This window comes from Myxine glutinosa, chromosome 6, assembly GCF_964187855.1.
Source record: "Myxine glutinosa chromosome 6, kmMyxGlut1.1, whole genome shotgun sequence".
NCBI lineage: Eukaryota > Metazoa > Chordata > Myxini > Myxiniformes > Myxinidae > Myxine > Myxine glutinosa.
In genome coordinates this window covers 132,334,187-132,352,360 of record NC_136266.1, presented here as the reverse complement: position 1 = coordinate 132,352,360, position 18,174 = coordinate 132,334,187, and the positions used below count along the sequence as shown (strand labels likewise).

General features: G+C 44.0%; 1 protein-coding gene across 1 annotated transcript in view; it reads left to right on the top strand.

Annotated features, from left to right (window-relative positions):
• LOC137429452 (uncharacterized) overlaps nt 1-18,174 on the top strand; it is a 397,376-nt gene that overhangs the window by 87,858 nt on the left and 291,344 nt on the right. The window contains 5 exon segments of the mRNA XM_078781072.1: nt 2,623-2,945; nt 11,784-12,048; nt 16,068-16,267; nt 16,696-17,095; nt 17,249-17,589. Of these exon segments, the coding sequence (XP_078637198.1) occupies nt 2,623-2,945; nt 11,784-12,048; nt 16,068-16,267; nt 16,696-17,095; nt 17,249-17,589 (1,529 nt within the window).

The window sequence follows — 18,174 nt, the reverse complement described above, 5'->3', positions numbered from 1 at the left end:
AGGGTACAATTAGAATGCAACTACATTACGTCTATAATATACGTCCTATAAAATCGCACAAAACAAGTCTTGGTGAGGGTCTTCAATTTTGATTGCTCTTTCTAGTTGCTCTTTATATATACACAAAGAATTAAGTTAAGCACCCCTACACAAAGAATTAAGTTAAGCACCCCCTAATCCTGTCCTGAACCTGAACCCCCTCGAGCACGTTTGGGACATGTTGGGACGACAAATTGCGAAGATGGTCCCTCCAATAGCCAATCGGGATGAATTGGAACGTGCATTACATCGGGAATGGAACAACCTGCCACAGCAACGCATACGACGGCTTACAGGGTCTATGAGACGTAGGGTTGAGTCAGTGATCCGATCACGTGGGTCCTACACACGTTATTGACGCAAAGATCGCTAGAGGTCTTCTCAGAACAATGACTGTACGTTAGAAAACATAAACGTCATCCACACTGTCCGTGATGGACCTATAGCTCCATACCTAAATTGAGGTGAAAATATGCCTAAAATTCCCAAAAAATTTCACCTTAAATTATTCAGAATAAAATATTGAAAACGGCATGATTGTTATGTTTTTATGTGACCATAATATCACTTCTCCAGAAAATATAGCAATATCATGGGTATATTACACTGTTTTGACGACAACAAACTTGTAATGTGCGAGATTGTAAAAAAACGGGGGGGGTGCTTAACTTAATTCTTTGTGTATATAGTTGCTCTTTCTAGTCATTTCAATTGCTCTTACATCGACTTCCATCCTGATAAGGGAGTTGAGATATTTTATGGTAATTGAATTTTAATAATTAATTTGAATTTTGAAGGTAATTTAACGTACATAATTTTGAAGGTCGTTCGACATTGTGTTTGGTTTTTTCATGAGATTATTATAATACAGTATTGTTATAACGTGGGGGAGAGGATGCGATGGGGGCATCGAGGGGGGTTTGGGGAGGGGGGGGGGGGAGAGGTGACGTGTGTGGGGTAGGGTCTTAGTTGGAACTGTTAATATGGCATGGTCTGTGTGCTCTAGTAGGATAGACTTTTTTCAATTGTAAACAGGGACATGTTTGGCTAACTCATCCTGTTGATATGTGCGGTGTTGTTACCGATAGAGTCGAGTGTAGGGCTAAGGTTGTGAATTGCATGCACCTTTCTATCAGGAAAGTTCAGGCAGTGATAGGGGGTTAGTGACTGCATGACTCTATAGCGCTTCGCGCATGGACCGGTAGACCTCCCACGGGGCTCACCCAGGTAAATATTGAGTGATGTCGGCCCAGCAGAAGAGCCACCATGCTGGAACATGGTCATTTATTGGCGCTAAGGAAGGTGGCATACGATTGGTGGTGACGTCAATTTTGGGCGGTGAAAACATTCGCTCCCAGGACATCGGGCGGCCAATCACCAGGCCAGGCATGGGCTGGGAGGGGAGGTCCATACGGAGGAATATCACTGGGTATCGCAGGTGCAAAGGGACAGAAGAATGAAGGAGAGCTATGGCTATTTACAGAGGGCTATTGGCAGAGTTATGAGGAGCATAACAGAGGGCTATTGGCTATTTACTGCAGTCAGGCAGAGTTAATGTGAACGAGTGACCAAACGTTGTCAGTGAGCCCATTCGAGATCCCTCTGGAGAGGCGGAGAACGGATATCACATTGGTGTAGGAATAGTACGAGGACCACAAGCTAAAGCTGCAGAACACCTCACAAAATATTTGTCTGCTCCCTGTTGTTTCAAATACAATGTCAGTTTAATAAAAAAAAGATACCTGATAAAAAGGAATGTCTCCGGGACTGAAGAAGAAAAAGCGGGAATGCAAGCTTAATGCAGCTGTTCCAACAATAACATTTCATTATCCATGACAGCAGGAAACCTTTAGTAGAACACAGGAGGAGCATACAAAATTATACATAGTAATACTTCTAGAAGCAATAGAAAAACATTTAAAAGTACTATACACAGAAGGAAAAGACAAACAACAACAATCACAGCCATGGCAACAACAATTATTTGATAAAAAGATCATTTTTATCTTCATTTTACATCTTCATTAACACTCATACATAGACATGCAATATGTTTGTGAAGTACAGCAAGGTGTCTTTTCATTAAACGAAGCGACGGGTAGGCATGCCTCGTGCTACTCAAATGTCATCCTGGTAGCGGGTTTGGGTCTTGGCTTAATGTGATTATGGTGGAGATGAGCTGACTATTTGCAACAACATTCACCATTTTAACATAGGCCTTCAGTCAATGCAAAAATAAAATGATGAACGAGTGCTCCTCGGAATGTTTATATTGCGTCGGAATAATTGAAGTGGTGGAGAAAGTATGAGAAATCCAGCCTGGTGTTGGCTTGACTGTTAAGATGGCTGGCTTAAGATCTTAGGGTCTAGAGAATGAGCCCCTTGTCTGGGAGGGCAAAATGAGTACCAGCTTACTGGGAAGAATTAACCATTTGAGTAGCCTGCGCCGGAGTGGTGACCCATCCAGGATTGTGCCCACTAGCCTAGGAAACTGCTTCAGCAGCCCCATGCATCTAAAAATGCAAAATGAGTGGTCTTCTAATGAGATATTAGGCCATATAATGTCCTTTTTTGTCTTTTCAGCTGTTGATCTGGTGTTTTTGTTGGATGGGTCACATGACATTGCGCTGTCAGACTTTGACTTGATGAAGCACATCGTGGAGACAATCGTTGGAGTTCTCGATGTTGGACAGGACAAAACCCAAGTGGGGATGGTGCAGTACGGTGGGCAGCCTCGCTCTGAGTTCTACCTGAACACGTATCGATCGAATGCAGAAATTACTGATGCCCTCCAGAATTTCAAGCCGAAGGGTGGCCAGTCAAACTTGGGTGAGGGCCTTGAACTGTTGCGACGAGATCAATTTGTAGAAGGAAGAGGTGGCCGAGCCAAAGACGGTGCAACACAGGTATCAAAACTATTGTCCACTCTTACCTTATTTATAATTTTAACTCTTTGCAGCCTCAGAATCTCATCAGAGGTGGAATTTTGAAATTGCAAAATCTCTTGTTGAGCTTGTATGTGAACAAGTTTTCACAAGAAGGGGAAATCATATATTTTTGTCAGTATTAACATATAGGGGCTGGCAGTATAGCTTGGAGGTATGCACACTCATCTTCAACCCATCTCGCCTGGGTTTAAATCTCGAGTCCCAACTATAAACTACCACCCTGTTGTTTTGAATGTAGGGACTTCAATGTGTGTGACATCCATCGGAAGGATCTTAAGCCAGTGGGATCGGTCTGCCAGTGGTAGTTGGTGGACGTTAGGGATCCGATGGTACCTTTCGCGAAGAGTAGGTGAGGCTTATTCGGCATCCTGAACAAATTGTTAATTTCTGCCACACTCAGTCGAGTATCCTGCAATTGAGTGGCGATCTGTCTCCAGGATTGGTTCTCGTCTCGAAACGTTTCTTGACTTTTGGTGAAGGCCCGTAGCTCTGTCAAGAGTAAGGCCAGGCCTCCATTATTATCACTAATATACAGAAGTAGAAAATTTGAAGAGCTCTTGAGTTTAATTTGTCAAATCGTCTGGATGTGTAAAGGTAACAGTGAATAATTTGAAAAGGTAACAATGTGAATAACACAACTTAAAATCTAGGCTTACTTCCACAAACAGTATGTATTCTTCCAGTAACCCCATTCCTGGATAAACACACCAAATCCAAACTTGCTTCACTCCTCAACTCCTTTGTTCCACTTTTCTCCCTATTGTGGATCGGACTCGGCAACGGTTGCTAGAGTGAAATGTGCATGGAAGAAGCTTCGGGAACTGAGTGGCATGCTGACGAGGAGGGGTGTCGTTGAAGCTGAAGGGAAAGGTGTATGCTGCATGTGTGAGAAGTGTTATGATTTATGGGAGCGAGACATGGGTAATGAACGTAGAGCAGCAACGAAGGCTGGAAAGGGTGGAAATGCAAATGGTTCGGTGGATGTGCGGAGCATCGTTGAGAGAGAGGAAGACAAATGATGACTTGCGAAAGATGATAGGAATGTAGCCTGTGATGGATGCTGTGAAGAGAAACAGGTTGAGATGGTTTGGTCATGTGTTGAGGAAGGATGAAAGTGACTGGTTGAGAAGAGTGATGGAAAGTAGAGGATGGGGAAGACTGAGAAAGACTTGGCTAAAGATGGTGGAAGAAGAAATGTGCTCAAGGGGGTTAACACGGGGAGATGTAGAAAATAGGGCAAAATGGAGAAGATTGTCATGGGGACCGCAAGGTTAACCCCCGCTCTAGCAGGGAAAATGGCCTTCAAATGCCTGTTTGCCTGTTGTTGTGTTGTTGTAGAACCGCACGCATGTGGCTGTTCAATCCAATCCCTCCCTCCAATCAGGGCTTCAAATTGATGGTACACAATCATGTCACATCATTCTCCATCCGTGTACCCCCTTTGACCACATCCTCCCTAGCTGCATCACTCGATAACCAACCCTTTTTACCTTTCAGGTTACTGTGTATCTTTCCCTACTTACAGTCCTATTTTCCTATTGATTTATCCTTTTGCTTGATGCAAATGTCTGTCCCGCTGTCAGCACATTTAGTTTTTTCCCTCTATTACCGCACTCTTCATTAACCTATATTTTGTATTTAGAAATGCATCTTCATACTAAAATACGCCATTTGTGCTGTCTGATGAATTTTTGACGCCAATACATTCTGTGGTTACTTATCCAATCTCAACCAAACTTGACAGGATGACCAAGGGTTACACAATGAAGGATGCAGCGCATTCATTCCCCTCCTCCCCCCTCCCCCCTCTGCAAGGGGGTTTTCTCCCCCTGAGAGAGTTTGCCCACCATTGCCCTCAATGGGGTTGCACGTTGAGGTGAATATAAATGTTAAATGAGCTTTATCGGGGCGTATTTCCAAAGAAGATTTATCGTGGCGTTTTTCCAAAGACGCTTTTAATAACAAAATTAATGATAATCGCATATTGTTAATGTTATTACAAAACAATATTAATACTAATAATGTCCCACTTCCCCCAAGGCGTTTTTCCTGCAGTGCTAACGTGAAATAGCTTATAGTTATAATGGCGTTTCCATGGGAGCAACGGCTTCTACAGGAAGTAAAATATTATAAACCACAAACACGTATGCTTATCTTTTTAAACAGTCGCTAATGCTCTTTATAACACTAAATGAAGAAATTTGGAGGAATCCCGACATCCGTGAAGTAAGGTTTACTTACAGAACTGAGCGAAGATCTACGGTACTCTATTTAACCCATGAAAGTTGGGTTAATAACATGGCCCTTTCTGCTGCTACCGTGACATTTTTCTTAGCGTATTTTTGAAACTCACTCCTGCTGTTTGATACGAAACTGAAAGGCAGAAGCTCGGGTTGTGCTCCTTTACCAAGCAGTTAGCTGGCGCTTGCCAAGCCAGCCGTTCCTTAACGGTTTTGAATGGAGTGCTTGCTCAAATGCTTAAACTATTTGGCGATCTCTCCACAAGAAACTTGGTAAATGAACACACACACAATTGTTACGTGGTCCCCTCGGTGAATACCTGGTCTCGGTGACCCCCGGACCGTGAGAGGAACTTCGCCAGAAAGCTGTATTATATATGCGCTTTCGCCACGCAATCCATATGAATTTCACCCAAGAGACAACTGATGTTCAAGGATATATTTCAATGGTAATGATACCATACAATTTCAATGACACAACCACGGAGATTTTCCCCTAGCAATCAACAATACACAACCATCACAATTCTCAATCCACAATCAATTCCCTATGATTCAGATGGCCATCTTATATATGTGTGTCCCGGTGAGTACTCACGACCCCCTTTTGGTCTCGGTCCCGCACAATGTCTCTGGGCCCCTCCTGACCAAGATGATGGTCGGCGTCGCCGCACTCGGGCAGTTTAACGAACCCCGGGTGGACGTGTTTCCACCGGGCAGGTATCGTACCGCTACCAGGCACCCCGGCTGCAGCCCCTCGTGGCCACGCGAAGCGGGTACGGGAAAGCAAGCCAAACCCCACGCCGCTTGCAAGGCGTGTTAGGCCCCAACGGGCGACCCGTACGCGTCTTTTTAGACGGTGTCGCGAACGGCGCCAAACGCTGGGTCGGTGCACGGCCACACGACAGTTTGACGTCCACCGGGCAGGTATCCGTCCTGGTAACTCCTCTCGCCAGACAGGCTCGGGAACGCCGCTTTTCCACACGGCTCAATCAATCCCACCTTTCGTCGGAGCGGGGCGAGGAAAGAGAAGAATACTCGTCCCTTTTCTTCCTCCTGTCCCTTCCTCTTCCGTTTCCGGTCACTTCCGTTTCCGGCCACTTTTCAGCAGGGCTCCTGACCCTCCAACCACAACAACCCTTAATCTACTAAACATGGATAAGCAAAGACCTGAATGGTAATTCACATACATTCACATAAATATGTAACACTCCCCCCCTTCAAGAAAGAAAGTTTGAACCCAGCGAAAACTTTCTTTGCCGGCCAATTTGGAGAAACAAACCAGATAACTCAACCCCCCCACATTATCAGTTCCCCCCGGGCACAGTTATTACTTAAAAATAAAGCAACCAAAATTTCACCACCACCCCTCCAGATTACTCACTCTGGACTAAGCACCAGCAACGACATTGTCCCTGCCAAATCAAACTCCCTCTCATGACCCTCTGACTTTGCCCGTCAGTTTCTTGTGAATGAAGGTTAAGGGGTTGATCAAAGCTCCAAAGTTAAGCCACTCGATAGCACTTTTTCCGGGAGGCCAAGCCGAGTATTCACTACATGGATGCCTTTAGGAACGGAGAGTTCACGGTTAGTCCGTGCAGGAAAGTTCTCTACATGGGCGCCTTGAGGAACGTGGAGTTCACGGTTAGTCCGTGCATGAAAGTTCACTACCTGGACGCCTTTAGGAACGGCGTTCACGGTTAATCCGTGTAGGAATCTTGGCTCGGCGGCTCCGCCGCATTCAGTGCTTCAACTTCTCAGAACTTCCCTAATACTTAGGGTGGGACCACTTGTCCCTGTAGTCCCCTGAATAGCGGTCTCCTTCTCGGCCACTACTTTGCCAATCCTTCCTTCGGGAGCGGCCGTAACTCAGGGAGCCTCCATAATAATATTGATTGCGGCCACCACCAAAACTACCGCCCAGTTGTCCTCTCCTGTAGACCTCTCGACACCTACGAAATGCCTTCCCTACTGTTATGGTCCGACCCTCCAAATCCTTGCCATTCCAATTCTTCTCTGCCTCTCTGGCGTCTTTTGTGCTGGCAAACGTGACAAAGCCGAACCCTCTTGACTGTTGCGTTTCCCAGTCTCTTACCAACCGCACTTCCACCAGCGGCCCATATCTGTTGAAGACAGAGGTCAGAACTTCTTCCTCTGTTTTGAAGTTCAGTCCCCCTACAAATAGCTTGGCCCTTTTGTCGCCATCCCAAGCTGGTGTGGCGTTATTTTCCCTGCTGGGCTCTTTACCAACCCTCAGGTTACCATAAACTTGACCCCCGGCCAAATCATTCCCGATAACCACAGATACACCCTCTACAGGAAGCGTGGCTTGTAAACCGACGGTGACCGGTCCTGACACCAAATCGGACTCCAAATGGATGACATGAAGGGGAGCACTAACACCGCCCCCGATCCCCTGTAAACAAACACTATCCCCCGTTGCCGTCTCCTCGGACCATGGCAAAATGCCTTCAAGCATTAAAGATTGATGTGCCCCTGTGTCCCTCAATATCCTAACCGGTTTCCGGTTAGTCGAGGCTCCATCCCGTGACACAAACCCCTCTGAAATAAATGGTTGGTAACCCTTTTGATGGCGATTTCTCACAATGGCCATTGCGTTTGGAGTCGTAGTAGTCGGACTCCGCTCTGGGTCTTCGCTTTTCATGCGGTAACAACTGGACATCAAGTGTCCAGGTTTCTTGCAAAAAGCGCAAGTAGGCCCGGAGGAAAAACTCGTGGTCTGCCTCGGGCCCCCCGAACTATAAGTTTGTCTTGGGCCCGCATCCCTCTGATTTCGAACAGGTGGGGTATCATAGTTGTCCCCATAATCATCTCGAGGCCGCCGCCATGTATGGTCGTTCTCCGCACCTGCTGTTCCATAACTCCCCTGCTGAAGTCTAGGCGAGGAGTTAGGTTTGTGGACCCCTATTCGGTGGGTTAAAGCATAATCATCTGCCATGGTGGCTGCGTCCCACAACTTTGGTACTTTCTTTTCCTGCAGGTACACTTTGATGTCCTCGTGGACACACTGCTGGAATTCCTCCACCAGGATCAAGTCACGCAATGTTTTGAAGTCTTTCCCGACTCCTTTTGACTCACACCACCGATCAAACATGTTTTCTTTCACTCTGGCAAACTCCACATGGGTCTCACTCTCCCTCTTCCTGGCATTCCTGAATTTTTGCCTGTAAGCTTCCGGAACCAACTCATACGCTTTGAGGATGTGCGTCTTCAGTACCTCATAATCTGCACATTGGTCCATTGGTAGCGCTGAATAAATTTCCTGAGCTTTCCCCACCAGCACACTTTGCACGAGTATGGTCCAGGCCTCCTCCGGCCAGTTTAATTGTCGAGCCACTTTCTCAAAGTGTGGAAAAAATTTCGCGACTTCTTTTTCACTGAACGGTGGAACCAGCCTCACATGTCTGCCCACATCCCAGGTTTTCTGGTTAGGTGTCGACCCCGTCAGCAAGGGTGGTGCCTCTCCCCGTTCTCTCATTAACTCCAGCTCCTTGAATTTGATTTCTTGCTGAAGCTCCATGTCACGTTCCTTTAATTCCCTTTCCGCTTTTCTCTCCTCTGCTTCGAGGTCCCTTGCAGCTCTCCTCTCCTCTGCTTTTCTCCCTTCTAACCTTTCCTGGAGTTCTCGTTCCACTCTCCTTTCCTCTGCTTGTTTCTCTTCTCTCCTCGCTTCTGCTTTCCTTTCTTCTTCTGCTAACCTTTCCTGGAGTTCTCGTTCCACTCTCCTTTCCTCTGCTTGTTTCTCTTCTCTCCTCGCTTCTGCTTTCCTTTCTTCTTCTGCTCTTTCCTTTTCTGCTTTCCTTTCTTCTTCTTTTAACCTTTCCTGGAGTTCTCGTTCCACTCTCCTTTCCTCTGCTTGTTTCTCTTCTCTCCTCGCTTCTGCTTTCCTTTCTTCTTCTTTTAACCTTTCCTGGAGTTCTCGTTCCACTCTCCTTTCCTCTGCTTGCTTCTCTTCTCTCCTCTCTTCTGCTTTCCTTTCTTCTTCTGCTCTTTCCTTTTCTGCTTTCCTTTCTTCTTCTTTAATCCGTTCCTGGCTCCGTAATTGCAACTCCAGTTTCCGGAGCTCAACATCTTCTGGTTCTTCGGGTAGCCACTCCCAGGCTAACTCGTCCCATGTTCCTAATCCCACCATAGATTGTATCACCGTGGCCTGCAACTCTGCCTTCCTCAAATTAGTTCGGACCTCCAAGTTAAAATGTTTGGCCAATTTCAAGAGGTCCGACTTTAGCAACGCTCGGAACTGTGCCTCACTCGGGGTTACCCCAAAGTTCTGTGCCACAAACGCCATGGTGTCTATCGTTAACACCTGTTAACCTTCACCCAAGACTTTACCCCAATTTCTCAAAAAAATTTACCAATTAATAATTAATTAATAAATTTTAATTAATAAAATATTATTATTTTATTATGTTATACAATTTTAGATCCCGGACGTAGACCCAATTGCGAAACCGCAAATCGTAATTTGGACGAGCCCCCAATTCTGTTACGTGGTCCCCTCGGTGAATACCTGGTCTTGGTGACCCCCGGACCGTGAGAGGAACTTCGCCAGAAAGCTGTATTATATATGCGCTTTCGCCACGCAATCCATATGAATTTCACCCAAGAGACAACTGATGTTCAAGGATATATTTCAATGGTAATGATACCATACAATTTCAATGACACAACCACGGAGATTTTCCCCGAGCAATCAACAATACACAACCATCACAATTCTCAATCCACAATCAATTCCCTATGATTAAGATGGCCATCTTATATATGTGTGTCCCGGTGAGTACTCACGACCCCCTTTTGGTCTCGGTCCCGCACAATGTCTCTGGGCCCCTCCTGACCAAGATGATGGTCGGCGTCGCCGCACTCGGGCGGTTTAACGAACCCCGGGTGGACGTGTTTCCACCGGGCAGGTATCGTACCGCTACCAGGCACCCCGGCTGCAGCCCCTCGTGGCCACGCGAAGCGGGTACGGGAAAGCAAGCCAAACCCCACGCCGCTTGCAAGGCGTGTTAGGCCCCAACGGGCGACCCGTACGCGTCTTTTTAGACGGTGTCGCGAACGGCGCCAAACGCTGGGTCGGTGCACGGCCACACGACAGTTTGACGTCCACCGGGCAGGTATCCGTCCCGGTAACTCCTCTCGCCAGACAGGCTCGGGAACGCCGCTTTTCCACACGGCTCAATCAATCCCACCTTTCGTCGGAGCGGGGCGAGGAAAGAGAAGAATACTCGTCCCTTTTCTTCCTCCGGTCCCTTCCTCTTCCGTTTCCGGTCACTTCCGTTTCCGGCCACTTTTCAGCAGGGCTCCTGACCCTCCAACCACAACAACCCTTAATCTACTAAACATGGATAAGCAAAGACCTGAATGGTAATTCACATACATTCACATAAATATGTAACACAATGTTATTGAGACCAGACCATAGATCGACTGTAATCTATGTACCCCAAAGAGGAATGACCCTTTCTGCCCCTTCCGGAGTCTGCGCGTGTACTAGTTAGTCTAAATGAACATTATCTACCATATAAAGCACAATGTTAGTTTGTGTTTTTGTACAAATGTCTGTCCCCTTTCATAAGGGTAGGTTTTAAAGGCCAATCTTTTAACACGAATGTGTGTTCACCCTGGACTATTTTTGAGGATGAAATAAACTCGAAAAACATTTTCCATAAAAGAGTAATTGTGTCTCTTCTATTGGAATTGTAAATGGTGGCCTGCAAAGCAAGCATTAAGGGTGGTATACAGAAATGTTATAAAAAAAACAAAACAACAAAAACAATACAGGATGCAGTGAGGTGAAATTCGCTGCACATGATGTGCAGCGCACACATAGTAAAACGAGTGTTCATTTCCGTCTGTAGGGTGTCTGATAAATAAGGAAGACATAAGCACACGTGACACTAGGCTGAGGCTCCAGACTTTGGCATACTGCACGAGGCTGCACGGTCGAATAAACTGTTACAACCCGCCATTTCTGACGAGCTTTTTACCTATTTTATCATAAACAACAAGACTATATCAAATACATAATTTTTTATATTTTAAAGTTTAAAAAGTCTGTTGGTCCAGTTACTTGAACTGTATTTCATCTCTTGAGAATGAGGAAAAACTTCACGCTCCCTTTCATTCATCCCACTCTTCTCTCACCTATGGAAATGTTTTTCTGAGTCTGTTGTCACGAGCTCTTCCCTCCAGGATCTCCAGAAGTCTGCGGCCCACCACCACCATCTCACTATCTCTCATTTGTTTATTTTAACTTTACTACACCAATGAGACCTTTTCCACCTGACACCTGCAACCCCTCCCCTTAATCGTGCTATGGTGCCACCATTTTTTAAATTTCCCTTCACCATATTTTGTATATATTGGCCATGTGACACTGCTGCTCTGCTCTTCCTTGAGTCTCACTATATTTTAACAAAGTAAGAGAATTCATTCATTCATATTAATTCCTTGTGTTTGTAATATCACCAATGTTGCTTTATAAAACAACACTCCCTCTCAAATACGTTGTTGTCGTGCTCTGCATACACAGGTGGCAATCATATTGGCAGGTACCACTTCAGAAGATGATCCAACAGCGGTGGCAAAAGTGCTACAAGAATCCGGCGTCAACATTTATGCTCTCGGAGTGAGAAAGGCCAGCAGGGATCAGTTGCTCCGGGTGGGGACTCAACCAACAGATAGGTTTGTGTATCACAAACAGGATTATTTTGAACTTGCCTATGAACTGCCCAAACTAGGCTCTTCCCTTGGAGATTTGCTTGGAACTTCCATTGCCATCACCGTCGTCACAACAGGTGGGTGTTCCCCGGATTGGTTCCAACTGGTTTCAGCGGTTTGTAAGGGATTGAAGAGAGGATGCGGAGGTCTATCTGTGCTGAAATGTCCATGAAATGGCTAAAGAGTAGAATGGTGGAAGTGAAAAGAACATATATGGACACCTATCTTACACTTTCACAGTGCTTATCTATTTACATACAATATAGTACTGTACTGTATGCTTAACCGAAGAAATAACATGGAATGTTATACTAAACATCGATTATTTTACTACCTAGAAATTTAACCATAACAATATTATAGCATTATTGTGCCAAATATGAAAGAAATGGTTCCAGTCGTTTTCGAGTCGAGGCCCCGGATGGATGGCCAGACGGACGGACAGCACCCAAATTATAAACGCACATTCTTAACCCCCCTCCACCCCCCCCCCGCCCTATCCAGGTTGATGCCCAGTTGGGGCCTAAACATTAACCTTCTTCGGTCTTCCATATATATAAAAGAAAGTTTTTGTTTGTTTGTTTGTTTGTTTGTCTGCACGCGCTAATCTCCTAAACGGTGAAAGATAGGAGGAAACCTCTGAAACTAAAAACGTCGGGACGGGCCCGGGGAAGGGTATAGGTGAGGTGGTGAGGCCTGTCGAAGCCGCTTCGGACGGGCTGGGCCCATTTCACAATTAACAGCTGAGCTGAATTATAGCAGTCAATCTGATATGGCCGCGAGTAAAAGCTGAATTATAGTAGTCAATCTGGTATGGCCACGAGTAAAAGCTGAATTATAGTAGTCAATCTGATATGGCCACGGGTAAAAGCTGAATTATAGTAGTCAATCTGATATGGCCACGAGTAAAAGCTGAATTATAGTAGTCAATCTGATATGGCCACGGGTAAAAGCTGAATTATAGTAGTCAATCTTCTATGGCTGCGAGTAAAAGCTGAATTATAGTAGTCAATCTTATATGGCCACGAGTAAAAGCTGAATTATAGTAGTCAATCTTCTACAGCTGCGAGTAAAAGCTGAATTATAGTAGTCAATCTTATATGGCCACGAGTAAAAGCTGAATTATAGTAGTCAATCCTCTACAGCTGCGAGTAAAAGCTGAATTATAGTAGTCAATCTTATATGGCCAGGAGTAAAAGCTGAATTATAGTCGTCAATCTTCTACAGCTGCGAGTAAAAGCTGAATTATAGTAGTCAATCTTATATGGCCGCGAGTAAAAGCTGAATTATAGTAGTCAATCTTCTACGGCCGCGAGTGAAAGCTGAATTATAGTAGTCAATCTTATATGGCCACGAGTAAAAGCTGAATTATAGTAGTCAATCTTCGACAGCTGCGAGTAAAAGCTGAATTATAGTAGTCAATCTGATATGGCCACGAGTAAAAGCTGAATTATAGAAGTCAATCTTCTACAGCTGTGAGTAAAAGCTGAATTATAGTAGTCAATCTTATATGGCCACGAGTAAAAGCTGAATTATAGTAGTCAATCTTCTACAGCTGTGAGTAAAAGCTGAATTATAGTAGTCAATCTTATATGGCCACGAGTAAAAGCTGAATTATAGTCGTCAATCTTCTACAGCTGCGAGTAAAAGCTGAAATATAATAGTCAATCTTATATGGCCGCGAGTAAAAGCTGAATTATAGTCGTCAATCTTCTACAGCTGCGAGTAAAAGCTGAATTATAGTAGTCAATCTTCTACGGCCGCGATTAAAAGCTGAATTATAGTAGTCAATCTTCTACGGCTGCGAGTAAAAGCTGAATTATAGTAGTCAACCTTCTACGGCTGCGAGTAAAAGCTGAATTATAGTAGTCAATCTTCGACGGCCATGAGTAAAAGCTGAATTATAGTAGTCAATCTTCTACGGCTGCGAGTAAAAGCTGAATTATAGTAGTCAATCTTCTACGGCTGCGAGTAAAAGCTGAATTATAGTCATCAATCTTCTACAGCTGCGAGTAAAAGCTGAATTATAGTAGTCAATCTGATATGGCCATGAGTAAAAGCTGAATTATAGTAGTCAATCTGATATGGCCACGAGTAAAAGCTGAATTATAATAGGCAATCTGATATGGCCGCAAGTAAAGCTGAATTATAGTCGTCAATCTGATATGGCCACGAGTAAAAGCTGAATTATAGTAGTCAATCTGATATGGCCACGAGTAAAAGCTGAATTATAGTAGTCAATCTTCTACAGCTGCGAGTAAAAGCTGAATTATAGTAGACAATCTGATATGGCCATGAGTAAAAGCTGAATTATAGTAGTCAATCTGATATGGCCACGAGTAAAAGCTGAATTATAGTAGTCAATCTTCTACGGCTGCGAGTAAAAGCTGAATTATAGTAGTCTATCTTCTACGGCTGCGAGTAAAAGCTGAATTATAGCAGTCAATCTTCTACAGCTGCCAGTAAAAGCTGAATTATAGTCGTCAATCTGATATGGCCACGAGTAAAAGCTGAATTATCGTAGTCAATCTGATATGGCCACGAGTAAAAGCTGAATTATAATAGGCAATCTGATATGGCCGCGAGTAAAAGCTGAATTTTAGTCGTCAATCTGATATGGCCGCGAGTAAAAGCTGAATTATAGTAGTCAATCTGATATGGCCACGAGTAAAAGCTGAATTATAGTAGTCAATCTTCTACAGCTGCGAGTAAAAGCTGAATTATAGTAGTCAATCTGATATGGCCACGAGTAAAAGCTGAATTATAGTAGTCAATCTGATATGGCCACGAGTAAAAGCTGAATTGTAGTAGTAAATCTTCTACGGCTGCGAGTAAAAGCTGAATTATAGTAGTCAATCTGATATGGCCACGAGTAAAAGCTGAATTGTAGTAGTCAATCTGATATGGCCACGAGTAAAAGCTGAATTGTTGTAGTCAATCTGATATGGCCATGAGGAAAAGCTAATTATAGTAGTCAATCTGATATGGCCACGAGTAAAAGCTGAATTATAGTAGTCAATCTTCTACAGCTGCGAGTGAAAGCTGAATTATAGTAGTCAATCTGATATGGCCACGAGTAAAAGCTGAATTATAGTAGTCAATCTGATATGGCCACGAGTAAAAGCTGAATTATGGTAGTCAATCTGATATGGCCACGAGTAAAAGCTGAATTATAGTAGTCAATCTTCTACAGCTGCGAGTAAAAGCTGAATTATAGTAGTCAATCTGATATGGCCACGAGTAAAAGCTAATTATAGTCGTCAATCTGATATGGCCACGAGTAAAAGCTGAATTATAGTAGTCAATCTTCTACAGCTGCGAGTAAAACCTGAATTATAGTAGTCAATCTGATATGGCCACGAGTAAAAGCTGAATTATAGTAGTCAATCTTCTACGGCCGCGAGTAAAAGCTGAATTATAGTAGTCAATCTGATATGGCCACGAGTAAAAGCTGAATTATAGTAGTCAATCTTCTACGGCCGCGAGTAAAAGCTGAATTACAGTAGTCAATCTGATATGGCCACGAGTAAAAGCTAATTATAGTAGTCAATCTGATATGGCCACGAGTAAAAGCTGAATTATAGTAGTCAATCTTCTCCAGCTGAGAGTAAAAGCTGAATTATAGTAGTCAATCTTATATGGCCACGAGTAAAAGCTGAATTATAGTTGTCAATCTTCTACAGCTGCGAGTAAAAGCTGAATTATAGTAGTCAATCTTATATGGCCGCGAGTAAAAGCTGAATTATCGTAGTCAATCTGATATGGCCACGACTAAAAGCTGAATTATAGTAGTCAATCTGCTTTGGCCGCGAGTAAAAGCTGAATTATTGTCGTAAATTCATTCAAAAAGAACCCGGGCAACGCCGGGGTGCATTCGGCTGGTATATCATATATTGAAGAAAAGGATCCATACCTATGCCACTCCATGACTTCCCTTCTAACTTACCCTCCTTACCCTCGCTACCCCCAAAAGCGATTCATCGGTTCGAATCCCCCCCTTACTGTCACATGTATGTAATAAAGAGGCCTACTTGTATGTCGTTATTTTAGCCTAATCCTGTGGCATAAACTCTGCCACTTTCAATATCCCCTCCAGTGTCCATTACAGGTGCTGATGTTGTTCTCCTACTGGATGGCTCTGATGCTGTGGGTTTAAGAGATTTTAAACATATTCTGCAGTTGGCGGCTCAGGTGACCAGGGGTCTGAATGTTGCTACACAGGAGACCCATGTGGCAGTGGTGCAGTATGGATCCACTCCACGCACCGAATTTAATCTTGTTTCCCATACAGATGAGGTAAAGCTTTTATTTATTTATTTTTTAACACAAAATCAAGTTTTGTGGAAAAGCAAAATGAAAGAGGGTATTACACAGACATGGGTCAAATGACCGTTAAGTGCAGTTATGAGTGGAGGGCATTTGGTGGTGGAGCTGGGGTTGGGGGGGAGTTAGTTGAGTTGGCTTGGACAAGTTATCATTCATAAAATATATCTTGATCAAGTTTGAAGTTGCAATCAGACAGAGGTCTCAATGGAGATGATGCTAAAGGCAAGTTATTACTTGTAAAGTTGAGGTCAAGGAAGTAACTCCTGACCTGCAACTTTTACTTACATATTAAGTGATTTGTTCAATAAAATAAACAACTCAACATTGTATTTGAAATAGTGATGTTGTTTTTCACATTAAAAAGAAAGACACTTGTGTTCCGTCCGGGACCTCTTTAGGACCATGCAGTCCGTGCCATTGAGAGCGTAGAGTACAAGCTCGGGCGATCCGACCTGGCTGCGGGTCTGCGTCATGTACAGGAGAACGTGCTGGTGGAGCGGGAAGGAGGCCGTGGGGTCAAAGGAACTCCACAGGTTGTCATAATTTTGACTGGAAGTTCACCTGATGACTTGGAAGCAGCCAGGAAAGTATCAAATGCTTTGCAAGTAAGGGGAGTGACAGTTATGGCCGTAGGGGCTGGAAATGCAAAACCACATGAGCTTCAAGCATTGGTGAGTGAACCGGCATATAAGATGGTCATCTATCAACCCAGCTTTGAAGGATTCGGGAACCTGTCTATAAATGTGCAGAACAGCATCATTCAGGCTGCTCAGCCTCTGATCCCTGAAGCGTCTGATGGTCAGTATTCCAATGTACTTGTTGTATATCCCATGTATCAACAATCAAAGAAAACTAACGAAGTTATTGGAGATTGATGCGCTTCATTTATATCAAAAGTTTATGTGGCACTCTGCTTTGTCCTGTTAATAATGTCTACTCCTTAATTTCCAGAATGTGTTAAAGCAGAGAAGGCTGACATTGTCTTCCTGGTTGACGTCTCGTGGAGTGTCGGGATGAGCAACTTTCAGCTGATTCGAGATTTTATCATTGCCCTGATAAAGGGCATGGTGGTGGGTAAGGATAGAGTGCGCATCGGCCTTGCACAGTACAGCACTAACCCACAAATGGAGTTCCACTTGAAGAATTATCACACCAAGGACGAGATTTTGGAGTACATTAGAAACTGGAAGTATAAGGGTGGAAACACCTTTACAGGTGCCGCTTTAGAATTCCTCACTTGGAACCACTTTACAGAGGAGGCAGGAAGCCGGAGATATGAAAATGTACCCCAGGTATGTTGAGGGAAAATATCTTTGTTTTGGAGCAAGGACCTACTTTTGGGAATCATAGAATATTCCAGCCTGTTACGACAATCTTAAGTTGCAAGAAGTTGAGAAGTCCCACCTCGCCCCCTTCTCCCCAACTCACTCCTTTAGCAAATATGGCGGAGGGTACCATGCTAGCAAAACTTGGCAAAGATGACTTGGCCTGTGTAGTTCGCAGGCCATATATCACATGTACTTCTCAGCTGTCGGTGTGTTTCCTGATGCCATTGGATTTGAAGTCATGTTTTTGGTTCAAACCTTTATACATGGGATAAAACCAGTCTGATTCTTCCTCTTATGTGAGTTAACCATTCTTAATTCAGCATTGTGCACGATAAAGCGTTATAATAAAAACATTTTGGATGTCATAACCTCATAACTCATAAGAGGCACCTTAGCCACATTTACATTTGATTCACAATAACTTTTGAGCTGTTATATTCACAATAACTTTGGAGCTGTTATATTCACAATAACTTTGGAGCTGTTATATTCACAATAACTTTGGAGCTGTTATATTCACAATAACTTTGGAGCTGTTATATTCACAAT